The following is a 27,982-nucleotide window of genomic DNA, read 5'->3' as shown; positions in this document are numbered from 1 at the left end:
AGGCATACTTTGTCCCTCCATGCAGAGAATACTCTGAATGAGAAAGCTCCTGGTTCAGGTATCCTTCTTCCTCTTGGCGTGAGATTCACTAACAAGCTGTTCTGATGCCACTAGCCCAAGTCTGTAGGTTGTAAATGTTATCCTAGATATCAAGTATAATGGAGCAAGCAGTGTAGGGCTAGGAAGAACAGCCTAATTGCTATCCCTTCAGGGATAACTGGCTTTCTGGTGGGAACAGCATGTGGATTGGGAGAGGCATATTATTGTACTGCCCAAATCCCCACTTCTGTACTCACTTGTCATTGACAGTTTTCATCTGATGATTGGTTTTTGAAATATAGCTTGATACTAGTCTTCATATTTGGAATAGTTTAATCAGATCATTATCATTCTTTATTCAACAATGCAATTTGTTGCATTGTTTTTATTTTTATTTATTTTTTTTAACTTTGGTTCCGTTATACCCAAAGACCAGCTTGGGTGTGTGTGTATGTGTGTGTGTGCCCATGTGTGTGTGAACTCTATGTGATTTGATAAGTCCCCTTCCAGGTCTACTTTTCTGCATTCAATAGGTTAATGGAAAGGGAATGAATAGAAATGTAGCCTATAGGCTCCTGAGGTGGCTCGGAGGTTTAGCACCGCCTTTGGCCTGGGGCCTGATCCTGGAGACCTGGGATCCAGTCCCACGTGCGGCTCCTTGCGTGGAACCTGCTTCTCCCTCTGCCTGTGTCTCTGCCTCTCTCTCTCTCTCTCTCTCTCTGTGTGTGTGTGTGTGTGTCTCATTAATAAATAAATAAAATCTTTTAAAAAATGTAGCCTATAACAAACCATGTGAGAAGTCATGCTTTCAATTATATATATACATATTGAGTATTGCTATATATCAGGAGCTGTGTGAACTAAAAAGCTGTGTAAAATGCAGTCCCTGCCATCAGAGAGCTTATTCTACATTTCTTCCATCCAGCAAGTGATAATACTACCTGGGTTCCTAATCCCTTGATAGTTCGCATGCTTGGCTTATTTGTCTTTCATCAGCAGTGGAGCCTATGAAGATCTTTAATATCAGCACAGTGGATTGAATTTAAGATTTTGACAGCCAGAAATAAGATTAATAATAATAATAATAATGTTGATAATAGTAAATTGAGAATAGAGAGAGGCAAGTGGGGATACATATAAAGATTCCCAGGAGATAAGGTTCTGGACAAAGTTGTGATATTTGCATGGCTCAGTGAAAAGAGAATATAATTTCAAGAGTCATTATTTCAATTAAAAGAGTGTCAGATCTTTGGTGATAGGTGGTGGAAAAGGCTTATAGGAAAAAGTAAAATAAATAAATTGTATTCACTACTTTTTTTCCATGTGAAAAGCTCTTTTTGATTTGATTGTGAATTCTGGGAGAGCAAGAGACCCTGTTAGTGGATTGAGGGAAAAGAGGAAGACAGAACACTGGTTTTCCAAAGAGCAGGGCAAACTGAAGGGTAAATGGAGGTGCAGATAGCCACCACAACTGAATAAAGCCTTTTCTCTGGAAAAATATATGTATAAAATATTTAACTGACATTAAAGATTAACAATGAATTAATGAAACACCAAAGCACTTTATTTATGTAGGAAGTTTTTTCTCCTTTAGAAAATATGCTGTTTTGGGACACCTGGCTGGCTTAGTCGGTGGAGCATGACTCTTGATCTCAGGGTCATCAGTTCAGGCCCCATGTTGGGTGTGAAGCTTACTTTTTAAAAAAAGGAAAAAAAATGCTGTTTTAAAACTTAAAATCACTTTCATATGTGGTTCAGTCAGAAAGTAGGATCCAGTAGTTCCTCCAGATCTCTGGAGGAGTAAGTACTATGAGGGTAAAAGGAAGTGACCTTCAGGTGAGTCTCTTCTATCACCTCTTGCCAATTCACTGTGGTGAAAAGAGTCCAAGTTCAAGAATGTCATGATTAAATGGATTGCTAGGTGTCAGATGTTTCCAGTGGGACCCGATTTTCCCTTCTTCCTTCCTCTGTATATGTGTGGGAAGGGGTGAGGAAAATGAAAGCCACTTGCACTTGTTGCTGACACCATGTGTCTCCCTTCTCCACTTGGGGGCTCTGATAGAGAGGGACAGTACCTTCCACCTGGCATTGCCTCTGAGTAGCTTTGTGGACTCCTTTGGGCTATTATGTTGGTTGGTACTTTGGCTTCTTTGGCTCCCAGCACCAGCTGATGCCTGATCTGAGTCCCAGTTGGGCAGGCTCTATTGCTCAGTGCTGTGGCTGTCTCCAGGGCATTGTTCTTGAGACTTCCAACAGGGCAGATTTGTGCAGTTTGGCCCATCTGGACAAGATCTTTAACAAGTAGAGCTCTGTGCAGTAAGCTCATCTCCATAGTCCACCCCCGCTACCCCCGCCTTCGGGCTGCAGTAGCCTGACACTCCAGCCCTGCCATGGAGAGTATCAAAGAGATACTCTCTGCTCCTTTCAAAGGGGTATTGCTTGTAGCCTCTCATTGATGGGCACTACCTGGACAGAAATGGGAAAACAGGAACTCTCTGCCCTCTTAATTTAATCTCCTGCCTTAAGCCAGTCCTTTAGTTTTGAATCTCATTAGCACCAGAGTTATCATTAATACCATCAGCAAGATTAACTCCTGGTCCAGCTGCCCTGGTCAGCTCAGAATGCTCTCCTCAAAGCCAAGAGACAGACAAGAAGAGTATCTCAGGGAACAGGAAAGAGCAGACAAGCTCAATAGGAAAAAGGGGGAAAGAAAGATGAGCTCTCGCTTTGAGTATAGGATTTACTTTGGTCATTAGATTTATTGACTTTCAATTTGGAACACCATTTTGACAAATTGAGGGAGGGAAGAAAGGGTATGGAGAAAGGAAACAGGGAGGGAGAGGGAGGGAGAAAGATTGGACTTACATAGTTAATTATTCTAGGTCCAGAGAAAAGGACAAGATATTTAAGAGGTCATTTGATCACCTGTCTTCCAGCTGTTAGCTCTGTACTTTAATATTCCCTTTTTATTCTTCATATTCATGTCACTTGAAAGGATTCAGAATACCAGACCCATGCTTCCCCATGTCCCAGTGGTATTTTAGGCCTGAAATGGGCTCTTCCATACCTTCTCTATTCTGACATTTCTGGTAGCTCTGACTGCTACCCTTCTTCACTGTGGAATGAGAAGGGAATAAGAGAAGGGTTAAGAAATAACTACAACTTGTAACTCTTTAACTTTTACGACTACTACCGTGAGGTTGGCAGAGCCAATGTTTTGTCCAGGATAGGGGTCTTCTATATGCCTAGTTTCTTTCCAGAAAGCTTGAAGCCTACTTTATCCTAGGCAAGGTTGGATGGCACTATTATTTGCTCACTGAAAGAAGATTAAGGAGCAAGCAGAAAATGAGGAGTCCTGGGAAATAAAGAGACTTTGGAGAAAAAGAAGAAACAAATGAAAGCCCAGGCAACAAAAGATTCTCTGAGAATAGTTTCTATATTTTACATCTACTGGGTCCTACTACCTTGAATCTCACTTTTCTTGAAAGTTTTCTAGCATCGTTGAGTAAGTTTCTTAAAGAGTAAGCATTTTTCTTTTTTTACACTCCCAAGAAGCCAAACACACTTTGCCACCATACTAGTTAGGGAATAAAACAAATATTTCTGAGAACTGGAAGCTCAGATGGATCTGGAATGGTGGCTTTTTTGAGAGTCCAAGATTCCTTCCCCAATTCTGACAGTGTTGCGCATCCTGTGAGATTGAAGACCTCTCTGTTGAGTCATATAGCAACGCCTTACCTCAGAGTAGTCCATGACTGTTTCAACCTTGCTGAGAGGTAGGGAACCTATCACCTTGCTTTCCTCCCACAGTCAAGGAAAACTGGGTCACACAGGGCATCACTTGTGGATGGGAAAGACTCCTTATTTGAGTCTGTGGTGGGAGGGACAGAAGGCAGAGTAAAGGTCAGTCTGGGTGGAAGGTGGCAGAGCAAAGAATCATACAAGTTAAGATAACAAATGCCAGAATATAGCAGCAATGGTCTGAATATTCTCCATTGGAGAATTGGAAAACAGAGAGGCTCCAGCAAGGGAAGAATACCATCCCTGCCCCAGGAACATGGCCAAATCTTACTCTTGTGAGAAATAGGATAACAAGGAGAAGAACCAGATTAGAGCAGAGAAGCCATCTTTCTAAGTACAGCCACCATTGGCATCATGCAGTGTAGACCCACATAGCTTTGAGATTGGCCATTGAGGTTTTGAGTGGGAGATCAGAAATGAATTGCCCAAGCCCCTGATGGAATCTAATGGAGGGAGAAGGCCCACTCAGGAGGAAGCAGGAAGCCAACAGCTGCACTCTCTAGCCTTCACCCTATTCACAGTGCCTGGTGAATATCTTCTGACCATAGCACTTTATAGACAACCCAGTAGAAGGTGTTGAAGATGAGGAAAGTGAAAGGGAAGACAGCCCGGGAGATGGTGTCAATCTGCTTGGCTTGGTCCACATAGAGTTTCCGCATGGTTTTTTTTTCTCTTAGAAGAGGGGCTGGAGGTTGGGGGGTGTAAATGCCAGAACCTTCCATTAGGCCTCCATCCCTTGCCTGCAAGCAGTGGCCCAGGCCATAGCCATGGAAATAGAAGCGATTCTCTCGGATGATATCTTCCTCCTGAATTACATGAAACACAGAATTTGAGGTTATAGCTCTAAGGCAGAGGAATAAAGACTAGGCCACACACAGATATCTCATAGGTGATGCTATGCAGACAGGTGGATGGGTACACAGGCCCACTGCATGCTTTTTTATGGGCACAATACTATTCATGAGATAGATGTATGCTAAGCAGCTATGCACAGTATATATGGTATATATTATGATTCCATTTGCAGACAAACCCCAAGCTGCCTTTTTAAAATGTATAGAATTATTTAGAGTCATTTAAAACCCAGTGACGTGCCAACCCACTGTGAGAAGGATATCTCAATGTCAAGTTATCTCTGACTGGTAATCAACAGAATAAATAGAACAATAAAACCTTTAGAATGGATAGCTAAGATATTTAGACTTGGTGAACTTGACTTTAATGACTTTCAAAAGCTGCAAAATTAATTCTCCTTGTATATAGTACCTTTAAAAATTGTTTATCTCAACTCAAAGCTGAAAATTACAAAAGCTTTAAATAACCTAGTGGGTCATCCAAATTAGGGTAAAATTGATTATTATAAATATATGTGCTTCTCTGCAAATCAGCAGATTTTGACAAAGGGTCAGTACATCTAGGATAACATTTATTATCCAGTGCACATTCCATTTATTTACAATATATGCATTATGACGAACATGTTCCCACTGGGGAAGTAAATTTTATATCAGCATTAAGAAATGTAGCAGCGGGATCCCTGGGTGGCGCAGCGGTTTAGCGCCTGCCTTTGGCCCAGGGCGCGATCCTGGAGACCCGGGATCGAATCCCACATGGGGCTCCCGGTGCATGGAGCCTGCTTCTCCCTCTGCCTGTGTTTCTGCCTCTCTCTCTCTCTCTCTCTCTGTGACTATCATAAATAAATTTTAAAAAATTAAAAAAAAACTATAAAAAAAAGAAATGTAGCAGACTACACAACGTTCATTTATCCAATAGTCAGCTGAGAACCATAAGTAGCTGTAACAGCTGAAGAGCCAGGAAGTAAGGACAGAAAGAGAGAGCTGGAAATAGAAATAGAGGGAGAATGAGAGGGAGACATAGAAGGAAATAAAGAGGGAAAAAAATGACCAAAGCCCCTAAGTCATCAATAGAGAGAGAGAGAGAGAGAGAGAGAGAGAGCTTTACTCATATGAGAACCCTTTAGGCCCCCATTCAGAACCTATTTACTCTTAGTGTATATACAACCCAGACATGCCTAATTTTGTCTACTTCTAAAGCACACATTGCCATCAGAAGTGACGGTTTGCAGCCTGGAAATTAGAAGACAGGTAAGTATATACCAGAACCTAAAAATACTGTAATCAAAGATGGTTACAATTTTTGAAAGTGTTGATATTCACAGGAGTAAAAGCTTCTGCTATCTAAGAAATCACCTGAAGTGAAATGTCCCCTTGTGGGATGATACCAACTACCTTCTTGATTTGCCCAGGACTGAGGTCTTCCTGAGACTCAGGACATTCAGGGCTAAAACAGAATAGTGTACATGTTTATTGAATAGATATACCATCAATACACATAAAATGTGGATGAAGTAGGTTTACACACATTGTACAGTTAGTAAGACATCATAGGGTCTTTATAATGGGATCTCTACAACTTGGTAACACATTGAAAAGTGACTTTGTAGGTGAGATATTGGTGTGGTGGGTCCCAGTAGCCCTTGATTATTACATCACTAGAAAGTTGAGCCTGTCACTGGGCATCAGGGGCAGGCAACCTCAGGCCACAGATTCACCAACAGATCCCATATTTCTCTGCTTCCTGTGGGCTCATAGGACAAACCTCGGAAAGGGCATTGGTCTTATTTACTGCCATGTCCCCAGCACAGTGCCTGGCATCTAGTAGGCACCCAGTAGATATCAGTTGAATGAATGAATGGTCAGATGAGCCACATGCTTCAGAATATAGGACAGGAAATAGCTTTGTTCTCATGAAGCCAGCATCCTTTCAGGGTCTCAAACTGAAGAGTCTACTCAGAAGAGAGTCTTACTCAGTTACAAAGTGCTTGGCAGGAAAAATGATCACTCCTTGCCCCACCCCTGCACAATGGCCTGATGCCCGTCAGCGTCTAGAAAAAGTGGCACTTTTGGCATAGGAAAGAATCTCTCTAAATCAGCCAACCAGAGAGCTTTGCTACTCAATTTTTAATTTTGCAGTCTCTGTGGAGAGAGTTATAGGTGTATAAGCCAGAGGCAATTCACTTCTGTGGCTGTGTTTTGACCCTGAGTTATAGTGGGGCAGCTTTAGCTTTCTGCTCAAAGTTACCTCCATAACCTGTCACCAAAGGCCTTGGCTCACCTAACTTGTATTTTCTAGTTCATTTTCACGCTTTTCCTGCATAGTGTATGCTGGACCCATGTTAGAAATGAAGAACCAGAGGTAAACAAAACATCTTCCAAGTAATTGAAAAATGAGGGAGTAAATAAAATTATTTGCTCTTTTGTTTTCCATTTCAGGATCCCTCACACCCCCAGTTTTCTACTACTCATTCTGTTCTCCTCAGCCCCTAAGCTAGATGATAAAGGGTAGAATATATTTGTTTGCAAAAGGTTCTGAAAGAGAAAGTTGAATCCAACAGCTATTTCTGTTTCTATAGATTTAATTACCTTTTCTTTTCTCCAATCATAGTAAATCTAAAGAGAATTATTTGGATATATTTCCCAGGCTGGAAAAAAAAGTCATCTCACATGGGATAAAAAATATGACTACTAGAGTAAGCTGCCCTTAGCTCTTTTTGATTTTAACATATTGTACCACTTGCAGTTGGGGGAGCAAAGACAAGTGGCCTAAAATCCAAGGGTGGGGGTCCCAAATATGAATATTATCTATTTAAACCAAATTATGAGGAGTGTGTATGTGTGTGTGTGGTGTGTGTGTGTGTGTGTGTGTGTGTGTGTGTGTGTTGGGAGAGATAATAGAGACTTAAACATCACTTTGTGGCTTCCATGGCTGTTGAAATAGAATATTTTTGTTGCAGCTATCTATAGGGGAGGAGGGCTGGGGAACTAGACAGTAAAGATATTCCAAAACCAAATTGGGGAAGGAATACACAGTGTGGGAGGTAAGGTGTGTAGATGGGAAAAAAGTGATAGGTATTCAGTGATATAATTGAGTGAATAAAAAGAAGAGACTGAAGAATGGGGGTGCTGGGAGATGGAGAGAGGCAAGTAGGGTTCTAGGACCAAACCCCTGAGAGGACTTGGCAGTATTTTGAAATTTCTTCAATTTCTCAAGTTATTCTGTGGATAATGGCAAGGCTTCCTCTCTGTCTAGCTTGAAAAAGAGCCCTCTCCAATCAGCCTGCAAATGTTGGTGGAATGGGCAATGTGGCTGCTATGTCCAGAGCCTGGTACTAGGTCCTGTTGAGGTTATAAAAAAGAAAGGCTCTTCTCTGTGAAGTATAAGCCTAGCTTGGAAGACAAAGTAGAAATATATGGAAAAGAAATTAAACTACTTTAGACAGTGACATGGAAGGAAACCACCATGCAGTAGAGATGGGTGGTTGAGGAGAGATTAGAGAAGAACACGATTAAACCAGGAGCTGGCTGGCTCCTAAAATACTCCTAACTTGCTCCTGGCTAAGGGCTCGCGGAAAATCATGGATGCTCTCCCCTTCCCTAAGAGGACTCCTCTTAGACCAAAGGCCTTTGCTTTTCTACCTGCAATGGCAGGGCGCAGAGAGAGGTTCTGGAAATATATAAACTGCATCAACTTTTTCAGCTTGCTCAGTGACCTCCAGGATTCTTGCTCCAGTTTTGCTGGGATAGAAATGGCTTTATGGAACTCAAAAAGGGACATGGGCTAATTTAGGCACAGGTTTTGATTTTCAGGTTTTATTTACATTAATATTAAGCCCAACCCACTTTCTGGCAGGATCCAGGAGCCTAAGCAGGGCCTAGGCTGCTGCTACAACGTTGTAATAATTGAGCACTGGTTATGACAGACTCCATTATGACATCAGGATCAACTTATATATGACCAGGAGGAGACGGGCTGTGCAGTTGGGGGCTGGAGAGGTGCAGGGAAGCGGACGGGACTAGGGTCAACCTGGAATAGCTCTACAGTAAACACAGCAGTCTTCTGTTGCTGAAACATCCACACAGGCAATTTAGTTAGCAAAAGGACACTGGAACTGGTTGGCAGCCTGCTCTTAATATTTTTGCAAGGTAGGAATTCAGAAGGCATCAAAATCAAAGTCCCTACAAAAATAAGATTTTGGTACTTGCGGGCAGATTTAACACAGCTAAAGGGGGTGAGGTGGAGAGTTTGCTTAGAAAAGGGAGCATTTTCTTTCTTTTTTTAAAAAAAGATTTTATCCATTTATTCATGAGAGACACAGAGAGAGAGAGGCAGAGACATAGACAGAGGGAGAAGCAGGCTCCCTGCAGAGCCTGATGTGGGACTCAATCCCAGGACCCCAGGACCGTGACCTGAGGCAAAGGCAGATAGATGCTCAACCACTGAGCCACTCAGGTCCCCAAGGGAGCATTTCCTTTTCTTTCCCTTCTGCCAAGTGTGTATATTTTTTCTAATCCTCAGTAATGGGATAGGAAAGGCTTTAAGTCTCTTGAAGGAATCCTACTCAAAGAGATGCAGTTGTGGATCAATCCACTAGAGGGCGTGTTTCCCAGAGCCCGACTAAAGTTCAGGCAAGAACTGATACATTCCGACAAACCAATAGATAAGGCAGGAGCCCTGCTCTTAGCAGAAAGGGATCTTCCCAGGGATATGAGATCCCGGAGGTAGTTTTAAAGATATTTTTAGTGTGGACATATAGTCGGGGCACCCCAGGAGCAGCGGGGGTGTGGGATAGTTATTACAAAGAGAGAAAAGACTTAGTGCTAGGTAGGCTGGAGCCACTGGGGTCAGATCATCATTTTCTCTCCCCTCAGAGGTCATAGTGTATCTCCTCTGGCTTTAGATCCCCCAGATTGGGCAGAAAACAAGGAGTCAGAGCTCAAGGTAGACCAGAACTGTGTCTGATGATTAAGGGGCCAGTATGTGGCTCAGCAAAGGCTTTTGACTTTGCTCATAATTAGGCACTTGCTTCTTTGAGAGTAGCCTAAGCACCCCTGTTGTCATGACCATGTATCTAGCACCCATTGTCTGGGTAATGGGGAGGGGCAAATGACCTGTTGTGCAGGGCCGCAAGCTCTCTATTTCCCCCAGGTGATCATTCTACTGTAGAAGAAATGGGGTTAACAAGAGTGAGGGAGAACAACAGCTTATACCCAACAACTCTGATACATCCAACAACTCTGATGCACCCATTGAAGAGCAAGGTGAAGGGGCAGCTGGGTGGCTCAGCGGTTTAGCGCCGCCTTCGGCCCAGGGCGTGATCCTGGAGACCCAGGGTCGAGTCCCACATCGGGCTCCCTGCATGGAGCCCGCTTTAAAAAAAAAAAAAAAAGAAGAAGAGCAAGGTGAAGAAATCCAACAGCCAGAAGAGGCAAGTAGTGTTGTGTTTTTTTTTTTTTTTCAATTCCAGCTTAGCTATAGGAACCCTTTTATAATGGTCCCCTAGAAAGGCCCCCATGCCTGACTCTTGAATTCTTAACCACCAATCAAAATATGGCAATCTGGGTTATCTTCCTCCTGGGTGAGGGGAGAGCCAGGAGCAGCCATTACTAATTCTCAAAATAATCTCATATTAACTAAATTGATATTATTCTAATATGAGCTAACCTTTTTTTCAGTGGTTACTATGTATCAGGCACTGTGCCCATGTTCTCTCTTTTAAAGTTTATTTATTTATTTTTAAGTGATCTCTATAGCAAACATGGGGCTCAACCTCATGACCCCAAGATCAAGAGTCACATACACTTCTGACTGAGCCAGCCAGGGCCCTGTGTATCCATGCTCTTAATCACTCTACTAGAATGCTCTACAGGGATTAATGTCCCATTGGACATATAAAGAAATGGAATCAAAGAGGGTAAAGTACTTAGCCTATCTGTGATCAGTTTAGGACTAGAATCCAGGGTTCCTGATTGCCTGGACTAGGCAATCCTAGACAATCCTAGACAATCATTGTTTAGTCCTTGTAGCCCTATATGGAGTCTTGGTTTATGGGAGGAGTAGTAGGGAGGAAGGAGTCCAAAGGAGAAAGGAAATGGGCCCCTCCCTAGTTATAATTACCATGCGTTGGCGTCTCTGCCTTCTTCGAAGTCGTATGAATTCCTTATGCTGACAAGAGACAAAATTGACAGCAGCGTACTCCAGGAGGGCAGAGAACACGAAGAGCAAACACACAGCCATCCAGATGTCAATTGCCTTCACATAGGACACCTGCAACATCCACCAACAGAACAATCAATCTTTTTGGAGTCCTTCTATGGCCTATCCAGTGGTTTGCCAGCCCATATCAACTGCCTGCTATTTTTCAGTTTTATCCTGAATTTCTTCTGGTTGTTAAAGAAGATTTCCACAATATGTTCCATTGCCTGAAGGCCCATATCAAGGAGATAGGGCTACCCATCATCATTCACTTCTCTGTACTCTCCACCCTCCACTCCTATCTGCCTTTCCTCCCTATACTTCTTTTCCTTTCTTTCTTTATTCTTTTCATACTTCTGTTCCTGATTCTGCTTATTATTCTTTTCATTCTTATTTTCTTCTAATTTTCTTCTTCAATAAACAGTAATGAACATGAACAGTGTATTTGTTTGCCCTCTGTTATCTCCTAGGGTCCTCACAGTTCTGATGGAAACTGGGTAGGGTTGGTTATTCCCACATGAAACATGTGAGGACACTTGAAACCTAAAGAAGAAAAGTCATAACCAAGATTACCCAGTAAGAATGTGGCAGTAGGATTTGGAGGTTCTGGGCTTTCAATTCTGTGGCACTACCATTCATCTAGGCTGCAGTCTCAATATCCAACTAGGAATTCCTTCCTTTTCCTCCACCTCCATAATTCTCTTGGCTATGGTTTTTCCTGTTGATCTTTATGAGAGGCCTTGCTGAAGAATTGAACTCAGTGGCCCAAGGAAGTACAATCCAACCCCTGGCTATGGATACTTCTTTAATTTTCAAGGTACTGTTGGCCTCTACCTATCCAGTTCTTAGGGCTCTCCCACTACTTGCCTTGGAAGCCTTTAAGTACTTTCCCCTCCCATTTCCTTCATAAAGATTGAACACTTACCTCTCCTAGAGTGGGGTTTTGGCTGGATGGGGCTGGGAGGAGTATAGAACTTAGGTTTATGAAGTCCTATCACCACCTCAGCCAGATGGATTCCTTACATAGTTTTGAGCTGCTGAGCCCACCTCATAGGGCTCCCCAGTAGGAGTAGGATTCATGACAGACAACCTCTTTCACCAGTTTTGTTGAACAGTGAGGGTACTACAGTTTCCAGGTAAGGAGCAGGTCTCACTGGATAACCTTAGTGGTTCTTAACCTGTGATGCCCCCTTCCACCTCACCTCCTCACCTAAGTGGCATTTGGCAATTTTTAGAAACATTTTTTGGTTGCACAATTTTGGCAAGGGTTATTACTGGCATCTAGTGGATGGAGGGCAGATCCGCTGCTAAACATCCTACAATGCACAGTAATTCCCCTGGCACACATATATACATACATACACACAACAATTATAAGGTCTAAAATGGCAATAGTGCTAAGGTTGAGAAAACCTGCCCTATCTATCTCTTTTAAGGCAATTCCAGTTAGGTGGTAGTGGTGGGTTTCTAGGAATCCCTGATTAAGTATCCCTTAGTGTTTCCACTTTGCCACCTATTAAGAGGGCATCCTATTTCATTCACCATCTCCCAGTCCCACTGTGTCCCCAGGGATTTCGAGTAAGTGCTATGAAAATCTATAATGAGGTAATGACAAGGGAGGTCCATAAAGGCTTTGGACCATCAAAAGAAAAGGACACCTTGAGCTGCAAGAATAAAACCTTATTAATAATGAGTCAATAATGCACCTTAAATATCTGTGGAATGAGTCAATAATGCACTTTAAATATCTGTGGAATCTGTCCACTCACTATCCTAGCTCATTTGAATGACTCAAACACTTTCCCAAATGGTCTCCCTGCATCCATGTTTGCCACCTCCAATCTGTTCTCCAGACAGCAGTCAGAGTTTTGTTTTCAAAATGTAAATCTGATTATATCATTCCTCTGTTTACAACCCTTCATGGCTCTCCATTATTTTTAGGATATAGTCTATGCTCCCCTTAGCATGACCTCTAGCCCCTGCCTACTTCTTCAGCCTCATCTTGCCTCTTGCAGTCTGTATGCTGCCATGACAAATTATTTCCGTAATTTCCCAAGGAAACAATCTCTCTGTGTGTCTCTTTTAACTTGATAACTTTTAAATGTTCACTTTAGATACCACATCCTGTGGGAATCCTTCCCTAATCATACCAGTATGGACTGGTTGCCCTTGCTATATGTTGGTTGCCCAAGTTACCTACACCTTCTTAGCATCCATCAAATACACTTGGCCATTTCCCTAACTAGATTGTGAGCTGTTTGATGGCAGGGACTGTTTCTACTGTGTTCACTCTTCTATCCCCAGGCCTAGTTGAGTGGCCGGCACATAGCAAATATTTTTTGAATGGATGGATGGATGAGTGGATGCTTTAGCAATGTATTTGTCTCTGTGGGCTTCAGTTTGCTCTTTTGGCCCTCCTCACTATGACCTGCCCCTGAAGCAGTGGGCCATTTAGGGCATAGGTTCTCAAGAAAATTGTGTCCCTCCTCCCTGCTGCAACTTTAGGTCTAATATGTCAGTCTCTGGCAGAAACTTCCATTGAGCCCTTCCATCCTGTTTTGAGCTACCCAGAGTTGTGTAGACTAAGAGCTGCCAAAGAGACAGTCATCAATACCTTTGGGAGCCCCCATAAAGGCAAGGAAGGAGTGGTTTACCTGGGAGCATGAGGACTGACCATCCCTGCTGAGTTCCATTACAAGTGAGCTTCTGCTTCTCTCATCCTGGACACTAGAGTTGTATTGGGAGTGAAATTGCTGTGCCTTTTAGAAGCCCCTGAATTTGTCCCATCTCTTTCCTTAGGGCTCCCACTAAATCTAACATTGCACAAACTCAAGGGAGCTTTCTCAGTCCATTGCTTTGTGGGCTGGCCAATGAGTCTAGTTTGGGGTAAATGCCTACATATTTTGCTTACTAGCCAGTGAGGCCACAAAAAGTCATCAAAATCTGATGAGAAGACATCAAATACTGCAAACAAACAACCCTCCAACAAAGTCCATTTTTTTCCAAATCAGGACACTAAGTGAGTCCTAGGAGCAGACAGATTGTACTTGCTCACAGGAGGGGATTGGAAAAGGAAGTTCTCTTGGCAAGAATAAGGCACTAATTGCAACCTCCCTGGGTTAGAGAAGAATCTCCTTGCATGGTAGCTGCAATAAACTAGGGCAGGTTTCTAAGGTCTGAACTACTTTCCTGCCTCTGGTCTTCCTACAAGGCTACTACCACAACATGGCCATCACAGCCCCCCTGGTCCTTTGCTCCATTTGTCTTACACAGCCTCTCCAATATGCCTGTCCATTTAGGAAACACATTTATAGGAAATACTTTCTGACAACTTCCCCTGAGACACCTGATTCTAATCAGAGTTTTGTCATCGTTTATCACTAAAGGCCTTTGGATTACCTCAAAAGGTTTCTAGCAACTCAAAAACAATTGGGAACATCACTGGCTGTTTTAGCCCTAGGTCCACCGTTCCATTCTTTTCACCCAGATACCTAACAATTATAATTGTCTATGTTAATACATTATCTTTTTTCTTGCAATAACCCTATGGAAGATATAATATTCTTATTCCCATGTCACAGGTAAAGAGACTGAAAGGTTAAGGAATTACCTAAGATTGCCATCAGTAAATGATGAGGCTGGGACTTAAACCAAAATCTGCCTGACTCCTATCTCCTACTCTTAACCACTACATCACCAGCATGGCAAATTTGTAAATTCACCATGGATGCTCCATTACCTCCTGTTTAAGTCCCCTGTAAATATCTTCTTAGGAATAAACACTGGGAGATGGGAGATCACAGGGCCTAGTTCCCATCAAATCAAAATGAGAGGGCATATGTTCACAGTAAGATCCACAAGTAACTATGTTGCATTTGCTTCCCATTATTTCTCCATGGCCTAGAACAGTGTCTGGTACATAGTATATGCTCAATAAGTATTTATTAAATGAGTGAATCAGCTTACTCCTAATTTTTCAGAGCCTTGCTGACTGTAAGGACATTGAGGTGACCTCTAAATTCCCTACATGAAGACACAAGGCAGGGAGAATCTGGGCCCAGTCTCATAAGCACAAATCTCTCTGTGTAATCAAAGCATCGCCAGGCCACAGACATTTAGAATCCATTGACTTTAACTGCCATTTCTTCACTCCAAAAGAATGGGCATTATCTCTAGATCTCTAGAGAGCATAATAGTGTCCAGCTTCTGACATAATAAGAGACAGATGTTGGTTTAAAATCCTTATATTTGGGCCTTTATAAGTCCCGCTGAGTGGCTCAGTGGTTGAGTGTCTACCTTTGGCTCAGGGCATGATCTCAGAGTCCCAGGATGAAGTCCCACATCAGGCTCCCTGTGTTGGAGCCTGCTTCTCCCTCTGTCTATGTCTCTGCCTCTCTCTGTGTGTCTCTCATGAATAAACGATCTTTAAAAAAATAAAATCCTTATATTTTGGGGTGCCTGGGTGGCTCAGTCAGTTAAGCATCTGCTTTTGGTTTAGGTCATGATTGCAGAGTCTTGCGATCAAGTCCTGCATCAGGGACTCTGCTTCTTCTTCTACCCCTTCCCCTGGCTTGTGCTCATTTTCTCTCTCTTGCAAAAATAAACTCTTAAATAAAATAAAATAAAATAAAATAAAATAAAATAAAATAAAATAAAATAAAATAAAATCCTTATGTATTTTTTTTTGTTTCCTATGGGTCATGCCCTTTGGGCTGTATTCACCTCATCAATACCATGAGAGAATGGGACTTTCTACTTGCTAAGAGTCTTTTGATTTGGACATGCTAGCATTTCCTGATGAAAGTCAAAGTAAGTCAGACACTGTCTCCGTCATTCCCTAGCCAGACAATACCCACAACCCCAGCTTCCACAACATTAGCAATATCATTAGCAGTATACTGTAGGGGAAGAGAAAACTCTGGCCACCTTCTCTTGCTCAGTGGCTCTCCTCTACCTTAAATCTAAGGCAAATAGCAGAAGAGAACAAAGGATGAATGGGAAATGGGAAGCTCTATAGCAAGCAAGTTCCTTGCATGTCTCTTCACCTTAGGCAAAGAGGCCCGAGAGCCAGAGCTCTGAGTTGTCATGGTGAGCACAGTAGTGATGCCTAGGCTCACACGGGCAGGGGCAGCATCCATGTTGATCCAGAAGGAGACCCAGGACAGGATGACGATGAGTAGGCTGGGGATGTACATCTGAATCAGATAGTAGCCCATCTGCCGTTCCAGGTGAAACTTTACCTCGATGCAGGTGAATTTCCCTGCAAGGAAAGAGGTGAGATATCAGGCCTCAGGTCCCCAGCCTGGAGCTGAGCACGAGGGGCAGGACTGACTAGGGCATCCCTATCTCTGTGGGCTAGCCTCTGGGTACCTCAACTGGGCAAAAAAAGGGCCTTTCAAAATGGCCCCAGGGAGCATCAGATGTACGTTCTGAGGAAGCTCTCAGACTTGACCTCTTGCTCTAAACACTAGTTTCCAGCAGAGTGCCTTCCACTTGACCATACAGCAAGAGGATTAAGAACAGAAGGGCTCCAGAGCCAGACTGCCTGGGTTTGAATCCTGAAACCTTCCACTCACTAGCTGTGTGACAGACAAACACCCAGGCTATATGAGCTGCAGTTTCCTTGTCTGTAAAACAGAACAACAACAATATCAACTCCATCATTGTAGGAATTAAATAATGTATCTGGGATGTTGAACATTTAGGTAGTTGATACTATCATTATTAATAAAGCAATGAATTTAGACTCTGCCTAAATCTCAGCAGCCTTGCTTGAGCTTGCTGCTACCCCAGAAGCTCTAGCAACAATGATTCACTGAAATAAACACGGCCTGTGTCTCAAGCAAGCAATAAAAGCTGGATAGGAAATATCTGGAGTGTCTAACAGAGACCAGATCTCAACAGTGGGCAGAGGGTGCCCAGAGAATGTGAGACAGCAGCATTCTATTCCACCACCAAAAAGTGCATTGGTCCAAAGCACATGTACCAGTGCTCTGCCTCCTCTGCCAGCCATCTTCATTTTACCTAGATTCCTATGCCCTGAGGCTAAGAAAACCTAGCTCAGAGCTTCTCCCCATGGCAGGGGTATAGGATAACCAAAGCCAAAAGCAGAGAATGTGTATATTGCTATTTTATTCTGGGCTAGGCTTACTCTTATCAGATCTGATTCCTCAAGGCTAGTAATTTCATCAATGGTTGATTATGGCTTTTACATACTGTGTGATGCTGTGATCTCCTACTCTTCCCTGAGTCCACCTCACTCCAGGCTTCTTGTTATGACATATCTTTGCTAGGTATCCATATTTTCTTTCCTTCCTTTCTTCCTTCCCTCATTTTACCTATCTATCATCTATCTATCTACCTATCTATTTTTGGTAGTGGTGGTTTTATTTTATTTATCTTTTAAATTTTATTTAAATTCAACTTGCCAACATAAAGTATAACACCCAGTGCTCATCTTATTGTGTGCCATCCTTAATGCCTGTCACACAGTTACCCTATGGTGGTTTTATTTTAATTACAAAATTAAAACTTATTTAGTATAAGAAAAAAGTGAGAATTAGAGAAAAATAATGCTTATAAGTTCAATGATATTTATAAGCTCACATTTATCAAGCCCTACTAAGTGCCCTGACTTTATATAGTTTATCTTATTGAAATTCCATAGCAACTATTTGGAGCAGGTGAAATCATTATTTCCCATTTTACATATAAGGATACTGAGGCTCAAAGAGATTAACTTATGTTTCTCAAGGGTACCCAACTTATAGATAGTGGAGCTATAATTCAAATTCAGCTTTATCTAATTCCAAAGTTCTTGGTTTTATCCATTGTATCACTCAAAGTTAGCAACATTTAGTGCTATTTCCTCCCAGGATTTTAAACACATATTTTTGTTTTTTTTTTCTTTTACCACAATATAATGATTCTGTGTATACAAGTGTGAATCTTAGCCTTTTCCACTTGTACTTTCCATGTTGATATAAGCATTTTGCAAGTATCCTTTTTAACATCTGGATAATATTCCACCAAGCACACTGTGTCATTTATTTAACCTCCGTCCTGTTAGTGGATATTTAGAACAGTGCCAAGTTTTTGCTAGTATAAGCAGTGATCTAGTATTTTGGAATACTTCCTTATAATAAGTTCCAAGGAGTGGGATTCCTGGATGAACATTCCTAGATCAACATGTAGGGGAAAAATTTTTAGCTTTTACAGTTTTTCAAAGTATGCCCCCCTGGACCATCTGCATCAGAATCCTAAGGATGCTTGTTCAAATGCAGATTTCTGGGCATCACTCCAAGTGCATATAATCAGAATCTCTGAGAGGCAGAGCCTAGTAATCAACATTTTAACAGGGTCCCCAGGAAAATGTAATGCACAGCAGAGTTTGAACACCACTGACCTATATACAAATTGCCATTTTTCTCCCCAATAAAGGTTCTACCAATTTCCACTCCCACCAGCATTTCTAAATTCATGGCCTGTTCCTCTCCCTACTTTGCACACACTATATACACCAACACACATATTGAGAGGGTGGCACCCAAAGCATGTCAGCATGCCATAGGAAGTAGGTATCCAGGATCTCCCCTCTTGAGCCTCTGGCTTCTATCTCAGGGTCATAGCACTTTGTTTCCAAGTTGCCAGGGGAACTGAGGAACAAGTAGCTCTTCAGGAAGCTACAGGGAGCAGATGTTTAGGCTGGAAAAGCAACCTTTCTCCACTTCCTGGCCCACATTTCACACCTGGGAAAACAGCCAGTTCAAGAATTGGGCAATGGTGGTTGTGGTTTGAGATGTGGATAGTAAACCTGCCAGTGCCCTAAAGTCTAATGCTTCGTGATTTAGCTCAGCCATTGGCTACTCCCAGATGTAGATTCCCCACCTTCCACAGGCTGGGCCCAGGACAGGTGAGACACTCCTGCCACTTATTGGGATAGGCCCATTTCCTCTGCAGCATGTGAAAGGGACTAAAATACAGGCTTTGGAATTAGATCTGGATTTGAATTCTAAGTCAGCCGTTTTCTAGGTGTGTGACTTGGGCAATTGATTTAAAATAGGGCTGATAATTCCTACCATGATGAGATAAGGCATATAAAGCACTTAGCACATCTGGCACTTTCAATAAAAACTGGCTGTCTTGCCCCCTTCCCTCCCATCTGGAGGCCCTTCTGTGGCTCACAGTCAGTAAAGATCCTGGTTTTTACCTGTGTTGTAGTGCTTGGTACAGTAGCCTAGGTCCTTCTCATCTCGCAAGATAAACTGGGGCAGAGTCAGCCCCTCAGCCACTTGGACAGCGGGAGCATCTTCCAGCCACTCAAACACGAGGTCATTCATGGTGTAGCCAACTAAAAGTGACAGAGATGGCAGAGGGCTGCAGAATGTGGTGCTGGGTGGGGGTAGGGAAAGGGTTAGAACTAGCAGAAAAGAACAGATGAGGAGGTAAGGCCTAGGTTTTAGGAACTTCATGCCCATCTTGGAAGGGGAAATCTTTCTGAAGAGGGTACTTGGTCAAGTGGACCCATCCTAAGTAGGTAAATCAGAAAGACTCCAGACTCCTCTTCTACCTAGTTCTCAAGCTTTAAAAAGGCACAGAGAGAAATTATTCTGGCAGACCTAGGAAAGCAGGTCGAAAGAGTTGGAATGATGTCAAGGAACCCAGCTGGGAACCTCCTGCCATATCTCAAATCCAGGGGAGTAAGCATGTGTACTGGCCACATGTCTTGAGCTGAGCCAGCCTCAGAGTCAGGGCTTCTGCAACCTCACCCCAGGGAGGAAAGAGCTATTTATACCCTGCCAGTCACGCATGGGACAATGTGCACACCACAGACTCCTAGCCAGGGCCCTGAACTGGGGCAGATTGAGAGTTAACATCTGAACATGCCAAGTTGCTCACAGATAGCTAGCAGTTTGTCAAAGCTCCTACCATTTTATGACCATATTCACACATGTCAAGTAGAAATGGGAGAAGAAACACTGAGGCTCACAGATGTCCAGTGTAGGGCCTTGACTCAAAGTAGCTATGTGACTCGGGGCAACTCATTCTTCCTTCTGAAAAATGCTCCACCTACTTTTCAAAGTTGTTTTGAGGCAGCCATAAGAACCTGAATGTGTTTCTTCCAATGGATAGTCTTTCCTCCTTTATCGAATATTAGTTGCCCATAAAGTTCAGGGTCCACTTCTGGATTCTCTATTCTGTTCCACTGATCTATGTGTCTGTTTTTGTGCCAGTACCACACTGTCTTGATGACCACAGCTTTGTAGTACAACCTGAAATCTGGCATTGTGATGCCCCCAGATATGGTTTTCTTTTTTAAAATTCCCCTGGCTATTCGGGGTCTTTTCTGATTCCACACAAATCTTAAAATAATTTGTTCTAACTCTCTGAAGAAAGTCCATGGTATTTTGATAGGGATTGCATTAAACGTGTATATTGCCCTGGGTAACATTGACATTTTCACAATATTAATTCTGCCAATCCATGAGCATGGAATATTTTTCCATCTCTTTGTGGCTTCCTCAATTTCTTTCAGAAGTGTTCTATAGTTTTGAGGGTATAGATCCTTTACCTCTTTGGTTAGGTTTATTCCTAGGTATCTTATGCTTTTGGGTGCAATTGTAAATGGGATTGACTCCTTAATTTCTCTTTCTTCAGTCTCATTGTTAGTGTATAGAAATGCCACTGACTTCTGGGCATTGATTTTGTATCCTGCCACGCTACCGAATTGCTGTATGAGTTCTAGCAATCTTGGGGTGGAGACTTTTGGGTTTTCTATGTAGAGTATCATGTCATCGGCGAAGAGGGAGAGTTTGACTTCTTCTTTGCCAATTTGAATGCCTTTAATGTCTTTTTGTTGTCTGATTGCTGAGGCTAGGACTTCCAGTACTATGTTGAATAGCAGTGGTGAGAGTGGACATCCCTGTCTTGTTCCTGATCTTAGGGGAAAGGCTCCCAGTGCTTCCCCATTGAGAATGATATTTGCTGTGGGCTTTTCATAGATGGCTTTTAAGATGTCGAGGAATGTTCCCTCTATCCCTACACTCTGAAGAGTTTTGATCAGGAATGGATGCTGTATTTTGTCAAATGCTTTCTCTGCATCCAATGAGAGGATCATATAGTTCTTGGTTTTTCTCTTGCTGATATGATGAATCACATTGATTGTTTTACGGGTGTTGAACCAGCCTTGTGTCCCAGGGATAAATCCTACTTGGTCATGGTGAATAATTTTTTTAATGTACTGTTGGATCCTATTGGCAACTAATATTCGATAAAGGAGGAAAGACTATCCATTGGAAGAAAGACAGTCTCTTCAATAAATGGTGCTGGGAAAATTGGACATCCACATGCAGAAGAATGAAACTAGACCACTCTCTTTCACCATACACAAAGATAAACTCAAAATGGATGAAAGATCTAAATGTGAGACAAGATTCCATCAAAATCCTAGAGAAGAACACAGGCAACACCCTTTTTGAACTCGGCCATAGTAACTTCTTGCAAGATACATCCACGAAGGCAAAAGAAACAAAAGCAAAAATGAACTATTGGGACTTCATCAAGATAAGAAGCTTTTGCACAGCAAAGGATACAGTCAACAAAACTCAAAGACAACCTACAGAATGGGAGAAGATATTTGCAAATGACATATCAGATAAAGGGCTAGTTTCCAAGATCTATAAAGAACTTCTTAAACTCAACACCAAAGAAACAAACAATCCAATCGTGAAATGGGCAAAAGACATGAACAGACATCTCACGGAGGAAGACATAGACATGGCCAACATGCACATGAGAAAATGCTCTGCATCACTTGCCATCAGGGAAATACAAATCAAAACCACAATGAGATACCACCTCACACCAGTGAGAATGGGGAAAATTAACAAGGCAGGAAACAACAAATGTTGGAGAGGATGTGGAGAAAAGGGAACCCTCATACACTGTTGGTGGGAATGTGAACTGGTGCAGCCACTCTGGAAAACTGTGTGGAGGTTCCTCAATCAGTTAAAAATATACCTGCCCTACGACCCAGCAATTGCACTGTTGGGGATTTACCCCAAAGATACAAATGCAATGAAACGCCGGGACACCTGCACCCCGATGTTTCTAGCAGCAATGGCCACGATAGCCAAACTGTGGAAGGAGCCTCGGTGTCCAACGAAAGATGAATGGATAAAGAAGATGTGGTTTATGTATACAATGGAATATTACTCAGCTATTAGAAATGACAAATACCCACCATTTGCTTCAACGTGGATGGAACTGGAGGGTATTATGCTGAGTGAAGTAAGCCAGTCGGAGAAGGACAAACATTATATGTTCTCATTCATTTGGGGAATATAAATAATAGTGAAAGGGAATATAAGGGAAGGGGGAAGAAATGTGTGGGAAATATCAGAAAGGGAGACAGAACGTAAAGACTGCTAACTCTGGGAAACGAACTAGGGGTGGTGGAAGGGGAGGAGGGCGGGGGTGGGAGTGAATGGGTGACGGGCACTGGGGGTTATTCTGTATGTTAGTAAATTGAACACCAATAAAAAATAAATTAAAAAAAAAAAAGAACCTGAATGTGAAAGTGGCTTATGCATTCGAAAGAGCTGACAACATGGGACACATTCTACCCATCACTATTATTATATGTTGGAAACAGCCTGACAAATCTCTGAGGATTAAGTGGATGTGTATTGATTTCACAGTCTCACCTTACGCAGGAGATGGGGTAAGAGTACACATAGGTGATGGTCCAGCCTTGTTGTCCTTTGACTTCTCTGCAATTGGGGCAGCCCCCATAAGCTGGCAGCCCTGCCACAGAGTAGCCCTTTGCTGACTTTGCTACCCTGGGCACTGTTGTATACGTAGAACTGTCTTCTCCCACTTCTCTACAAAAGTTATCTGTGTTCATGTGGAACCAGAGTTCAAGAGTACCCCCTCTGCCAACTCTGGCATTTTTATAGGTAGTTTTGAATGTCTTAACTCACAGAGAGTAAAGGTAGAATTATCTCAGGCACTGTGAGAGGGGATATCTTTAGGCAGAGGAGGTGTCCTTCAAATGCCCCTCCCCTAACAACCAGCACAAGCACATTTGTATGTAAAGCTGGTGCTGTCCCATTCCCCAGGCCCGCAGAATAGCCAAACCAGTAAATAGTGTGAGGATGGAAAAACATATTGGGTTGGGTGTTAGTGAGTCCTGGCTCCTAGTCTCATCTATGCCAACAGTTGACTGCGTGTGCTTGGATAAGTCCTGATTCTGGGTTGCCCTTTTCTCATTTGGAACATCATGGGATGGGGTTAACTACCTGATATTCCAGACCTTGCTCTGTGACTCTCTAGAGACACTTACAGCTCTCCAGCTGCATGGTGCATGTCTGGATGTCCATGGGGAAGTTCTTGAGGTCCATTGGGCAGGATAAAATGAGGGTCAGCCTGGCAAGGACAGTAAAAAAGAAATGACATCAACTTACTGGGACCTGGTATGGTACAGGGGATCCTTTTCCCACCCCTCAGCCTCTATCTGGCTGCTTCCCCTTGACCCAAACTCTCCTCATCAGGTGCACCTGATGCTGTAGAGCACATTCCCATTCTTGAAGATGCGCAGTAACTTGTTGTCTGTGGTCACCTCATGGAAGTTGGCCCCTTTCTCATTGGCAAAGAACAGGTCTGGCTTCCAGATAGAATCCAGCATAGAGGGATCGAGGTCCAAAGAGTCATCAGGATATTCTTGGTAGGCTAGGCGCGGATCATTCCACTGTTGCCGCAAGAAGACATTCACCCGATAGTCCTGGGAGGGTGTACAGATGGGCCCATCAAAGGCAATACTATTCCAGGAGCCCAGCAAGCCTACATGGGAAGGAGGACCATGAGGAAGAAATGCTGGGAGTGCATCTCAGAGGCAGTAGGCATTTTTCACTGGAGAAGGAGCCTGCTTTTGTGCTGATATGGCAAAGATGGAAAGGGGGAAAGCATTTATTAACCACTTACTATGAGCTGGGTTCTTTGCTAAGGCTTTCTTTATAGGCATCATTTCATTTAAATATTACACCAACACTGTGAGGAGGGTACTGTTATGGTCCCTATTTTACAGATGAGGAAACTGAAACAAGGGGAGATTTAAACAACCTGTTACACAACTATTAGATGGTTGTCAGAATTTGAACACAGGGTTGTCTGATTCTGAAGTCTGTGTTCTGTACCAAGCCACTTCCTATGCTTGACCATCTGTTCATTAGGCTAGTCTGCCTTTAGCCACTGAAACCCCAGGCTGGGGAAAGATATCTCCCAGTGACCAACTTCAGACATCTCATGACCACAAAGCAGGGAGAGGACAGTAGAGGGAGGAAAGTCTTGATATCTGGTGGGTTTCTTCCATTCACACAAGAATGGAAACAGGGAATAGGGAGACTTCTTACCATAGTAGTCTCGGTGACAGAGCCAAAACTGTTGATGAAGATGTTGCAAGTCACATTCACAGGTGGGCCTAAGGGTCGCAGAACACAGCCATATCAGCAGGGCACTCCAAAAGGCCGCAAGCAGTTTCCAGGACTCCCTCCCTGAGCTTGAGGCCAGGGCACTGCTAGAAGACAGTGCCAGCTATATAGGCCCATAAGCAATAGGGAAGGGAAGCTCCTGAACTGTTAGCGTTATCCCTGTATGTCCAGCCTCCTGTCCTTGGGGTAGCCAATAGGGCCTGGCATGGCAGTGTGTTCCCAAAAGAAGTGGAGAAGAAAGCGTTTTTGTAGGAGGACTGCTTCTTACCTTTAAAATTGGGTCGAATCCTAGCATCATATCCAGATGTTCGCCCCATAAGCTTGTCCAGGAAATCAGAGGGGGACATGGGCTGGGGTCCCTTGGTCCCAGATTTCATTTCCTCTTTTGCCAAGGCCACCCTAGACAGGAGAGATAAGGAAGTCTGAGGACAATTGTATTCTACATTTATCACAGACCCTCTCATTTCCTGTCCCCACACACCTCTGGCTGGTCTCCCCATCAGGCAGGAAGATAGGAGAAAATGGGACTCTGGGTTCCATGTGGCTGCTGTAATATTTTGGCTTAACCAAAGATGGGAAGGACTCAAGGACAATTTGCATCTCTGAGAGTTGGTTTCAGTTGCTTGGCCTTCATACTGAACTGCTAGCAAATAGGGATCCAGCTTCTAGAGAGGGAAGCTTGGCTTCTGGTGTTTGCTCTAGCAGGAAGCTATGTTTTGGCCTAGACCTTAGTTCATGGTTGGGGCAGCAGCAGGCTTGTAAACTCACTTTGGCAACAAAATAGATGAGGAAGCAGGGCTCTAGGAGTATGAGAAAGACTCCAATAGGATGGTTATGCTGAGAAGGTCAAATTCCATCTTTTCCCCCCAACAGCTTGATTTTGAGGAAGAGGCCAGTGTGCTTTGGCCTAACCTAGAGGCTGGCCCCTTTTTCCCTGACAATTTTCCTTCTAAGAGCAGCAAAGTCCCTTCCACATGCTTATCTGCTTACCAGCCAATAGCCAGATTAGGCATCAGGAGCTCAGCCTTGAATGGTGGGATAGGGCTCAGGGCTAAGCTCAGGCTAGACTCCTGGCTGGGTCCACTCCTCCTGCTCCATCCTGCCATCATCTTTATGCTAGTCACTAGAGCTAGCTCCCCCACTGCCACTACTGTTGCCACACTCTGGGGCTGGGAGGCAGGGTTAATGCTGTCCTTCTGGGTCTAGCGCTCTTTGAGCCAATGGGCCCCTGATTAACAATGCATCTATATACCATGCCATATAGATCATATGCACTAGGAGCAATAAAATAATAAAAATAGCTAAGGCACCATGCTATACACTTTATTTACCTTATCTAGTTTAGTCCTCATGTTGGTCCTCTCAGATAAGGCTTATTATGATCCCTCTTATATAGATGAGGGTCAGCAAGTAAAGTGACATTTGTGATCACATAGCTAGTAAATGGTAAAGCCAAGATTCTAACCCAGAGCTATTAACTTCAATACTAAGTCCATCTATCACAATGCTATGATGCAAGCAGCCCAGCATGGGCTGCCAGGGAACCAGAGTCTGGAAGGTTAGTGGAAACCACATTCTGACCTCCTAGTATCCTGCCTCCTTGAATCCTCTGAACAGGAAGAAGCCCTTACCCTGGGAACAGAGGCCACTGTGGCCCCAAGCAGGGGCTGCCAGAGCAGGTGGCTTAAGCAGGCTCTGAAAATCCGAGGAGGCTGGCAGTGGTGCTAGAGCAAGCAGAAGTCTGTGACTTCACCACAGGGTGTCCTTGCTGGCCAGGTGCTTCTCCTGGCTGCCTGCCACCTGCCTGCTGGGAGACCACATGGCGCTGTACATGGGGCAGCCAGACTCTTCTTGCCACCATCTTCAGCCCCATTCTCAGGTCACCTGTCCCAGTAGTTCCAGCCCCAGGACCCTGTAACAGGCTGTGGGCTTAGCTGTCTTGGGCCCCAATTCCTGTCACAGAGCTTTTCTGGGGCTACCTTGTCTGTGGACCTGAGAAGAGAGTCACTGGATGCAGCCCCTTTTTCCTCCCTTTCATTCCTGGGAAGTCCCAAATACTGGCAGGACCCAGGAGGTTCTGGAGCTGAAAATCTTGCTCATGCAAGGCCCTGGGGTGAGGTAGGGGAGAATTCTGATTCTGCTAGTGGGTGCAGACCTTGGACAGGTCACTACCCATCTCTAGGACTCAGTTTCCATATTTACAATGATGGACCTTGACTCCAGACTTTCTAAAGTCCTGTTTTGCTCTAATTGCTCAGGTGGGAATTCTACCACCAAAGCTAGGGCCTTGAGGTAGTCTCTCCTCCAGGAGGGCCAATGAGCCCCAGCTGCATTCCCCCCTCTGCCTGCATCCTCCTATTGACTCCAGCTGAGCTGCCATTCTACTTTGGGCTACTTTTCACTCTTAGGAAGTTCGCTGCCCCACACATATTGCCAGCCAATGTGTTCGCAAGCTGTGAGGCAGGAGGTGCCTCGGAGACAAGTATTCCTGGTGTGCTTTTTTGAATTAAGAGGAGGAAGAGGATATTGCAGTGGCACCTAGCCCAACCTTGGGAAGCACTCTTCTTAAGACCAGTTCAGCCCAAACCACAGTCACCTTTCCTCTTCAACTCACCCCATCCACCCAGACTGGCTCCTGGTCTCATGAGAAAGTGGGAATGGGTAGGGGGACATTTACAGGGAGCCCAAAGCATATCTTGCCCTCAAAAACCCAGAATATGACTTCTATTCAGTGCCCCTTTGAGGACAGAAAGCAGCCAGGCGTGCACAGGCAGGGTGACTGCACAGGAGACAAGGTTTCCTCAGCCCAGGTTCATTCTGATACAGTTTAGGGCAAACCCCTGCTACCCGAAGCCTCTTTGGTGGGCAGCTGACAGATGTTGGTGTCATTTTTAGGAATCTGAGCAGTGTGTGGCCATGCTGGTGGGAAGACAGGAAAGGATGGCAAGACAGATGGCGTCCGTTCTGGGGCTCAGCTACCTAGCCCCTACCCAGGCCCAGGAAGCTCTCACCCATGCAGAAGGCTTCCCACCAGCTCTGGGGCTTTGGCATTCCTCATGAAAGGCTCCCTGGGTCCTGACTGGGGGAGGGTGTGCCTGACCTGGAGCCCTCCAGATTGTGGGCTTTTTGTAAACTTAGAGGAAACTGTACCAGAAGCCCCTGCTGCCCCCAGCCAGTGTTTGCATGCACCTCCTTCTCACCCCAACTCAGCTCACCTGAAGAGGACCTGCCCTGGCAGGGTCCAGAGGAGAAGGAAGGAGAGGGTTACAGGAACGAGAGTTGTCATTCCGCAGGGACTCTGGAGCAGTTTCTTAGTCTGGCTGCCAAGGTGAGAGGGATATCTCAGCAAAGGGGAACGCTGCAGAAAATACAGAGCCTTCCTCCAACTTGGTCTGCTCACAAGGAGCCCGTGGGGCTGGGCTAAGAGTTGTGCGCTCTCTCTCCTCTTCTGCTCTTTTCACCAGTCAGGGGCCAGAACTATTCCCCTGGAAATGATCCTGACACAGATAACCCTACCCTACCGGCTCTTGCTCTAGCTCGCCTGGGGTTCTGGAGGGCCTCAGCCTGCCTCCTAGGGAGCTGAAGGAGATTCTCTTTGGGCA

General features: G+C 44.0%; 1 protein-coding gene across 1 annotated transcript; it reads right to left on the bottom strand.

Annotated features, from left to right (window-relative positions):
• Positions 1-1,642: 1,642 nt before the first annotated feature.
• Positions 1,643-27,982, bottom strand: LOC144307728 (glycine receptor subunit alpha-4). The gene is made up of 9 exons (XM_077887691.1): positions 27,596-27,982; positions 24,649-24,779; positions 24,303-24,370; positions 23,451-23,674; positions 23,237-23,319; positions 19,103-19,243; positions 15,939-16,153; positions 10,816-10,965; positions 1,643-4,646 (listed from the first exon to the last, which is right to left on the bottom strand). Exons 1-9 carry the CDS (start codon positions 27,664-27,666, stop codon positions 4,356-4,358), a joined length of 1,374 nt encoding a protein of 457 aa, XP_077743817.1. The 5' UTR covers positions 27,667-27,982; the 3' UTR covers positions 1,643-4,355.

Source organism: Canis aureus, chromosome X (assembly GCF_053574225.1).
Source record: "Canis aureus isolate CA01 chromosome X, VMU_Caureus_v.1.0, whole genome shotgun sequence".
Taxonomy (NCBI): Eukaryota; Metazoa; Chordata; class Mammalia; order Carnivora; family Canidae; genus Canis; species Canis aureus.
Note: the sequence above shows the minus strand (reverse complement) of the source record. Positions and strands in the feature narration are given on the sequence as shown.

Bases quoted from the DNA above. Each gene is read 5' to 3' on its own strand.
- LOC144307728 (XM_077887691.1), bottom strand. From the start codon at position 27,666: ATGACAACTCTCGTTCCTGTAACCCTCTCCTTCCTTCTCCTCTGGACC. The intron at 23,675-24,302 runs GTAAGAAGTCTC...ACACCCTCCCAG, and splicing joins CTGTCACCGAGACTACTATG to GACTATCGGGTGAATGTCTT. The intron at 4,647-10,815 runs GTAATTATAACT...CATGTAATTCAG, and splicing joins GGCAGAGACGCCAACGCATG to GAGGAAGATATCATCCGAGA.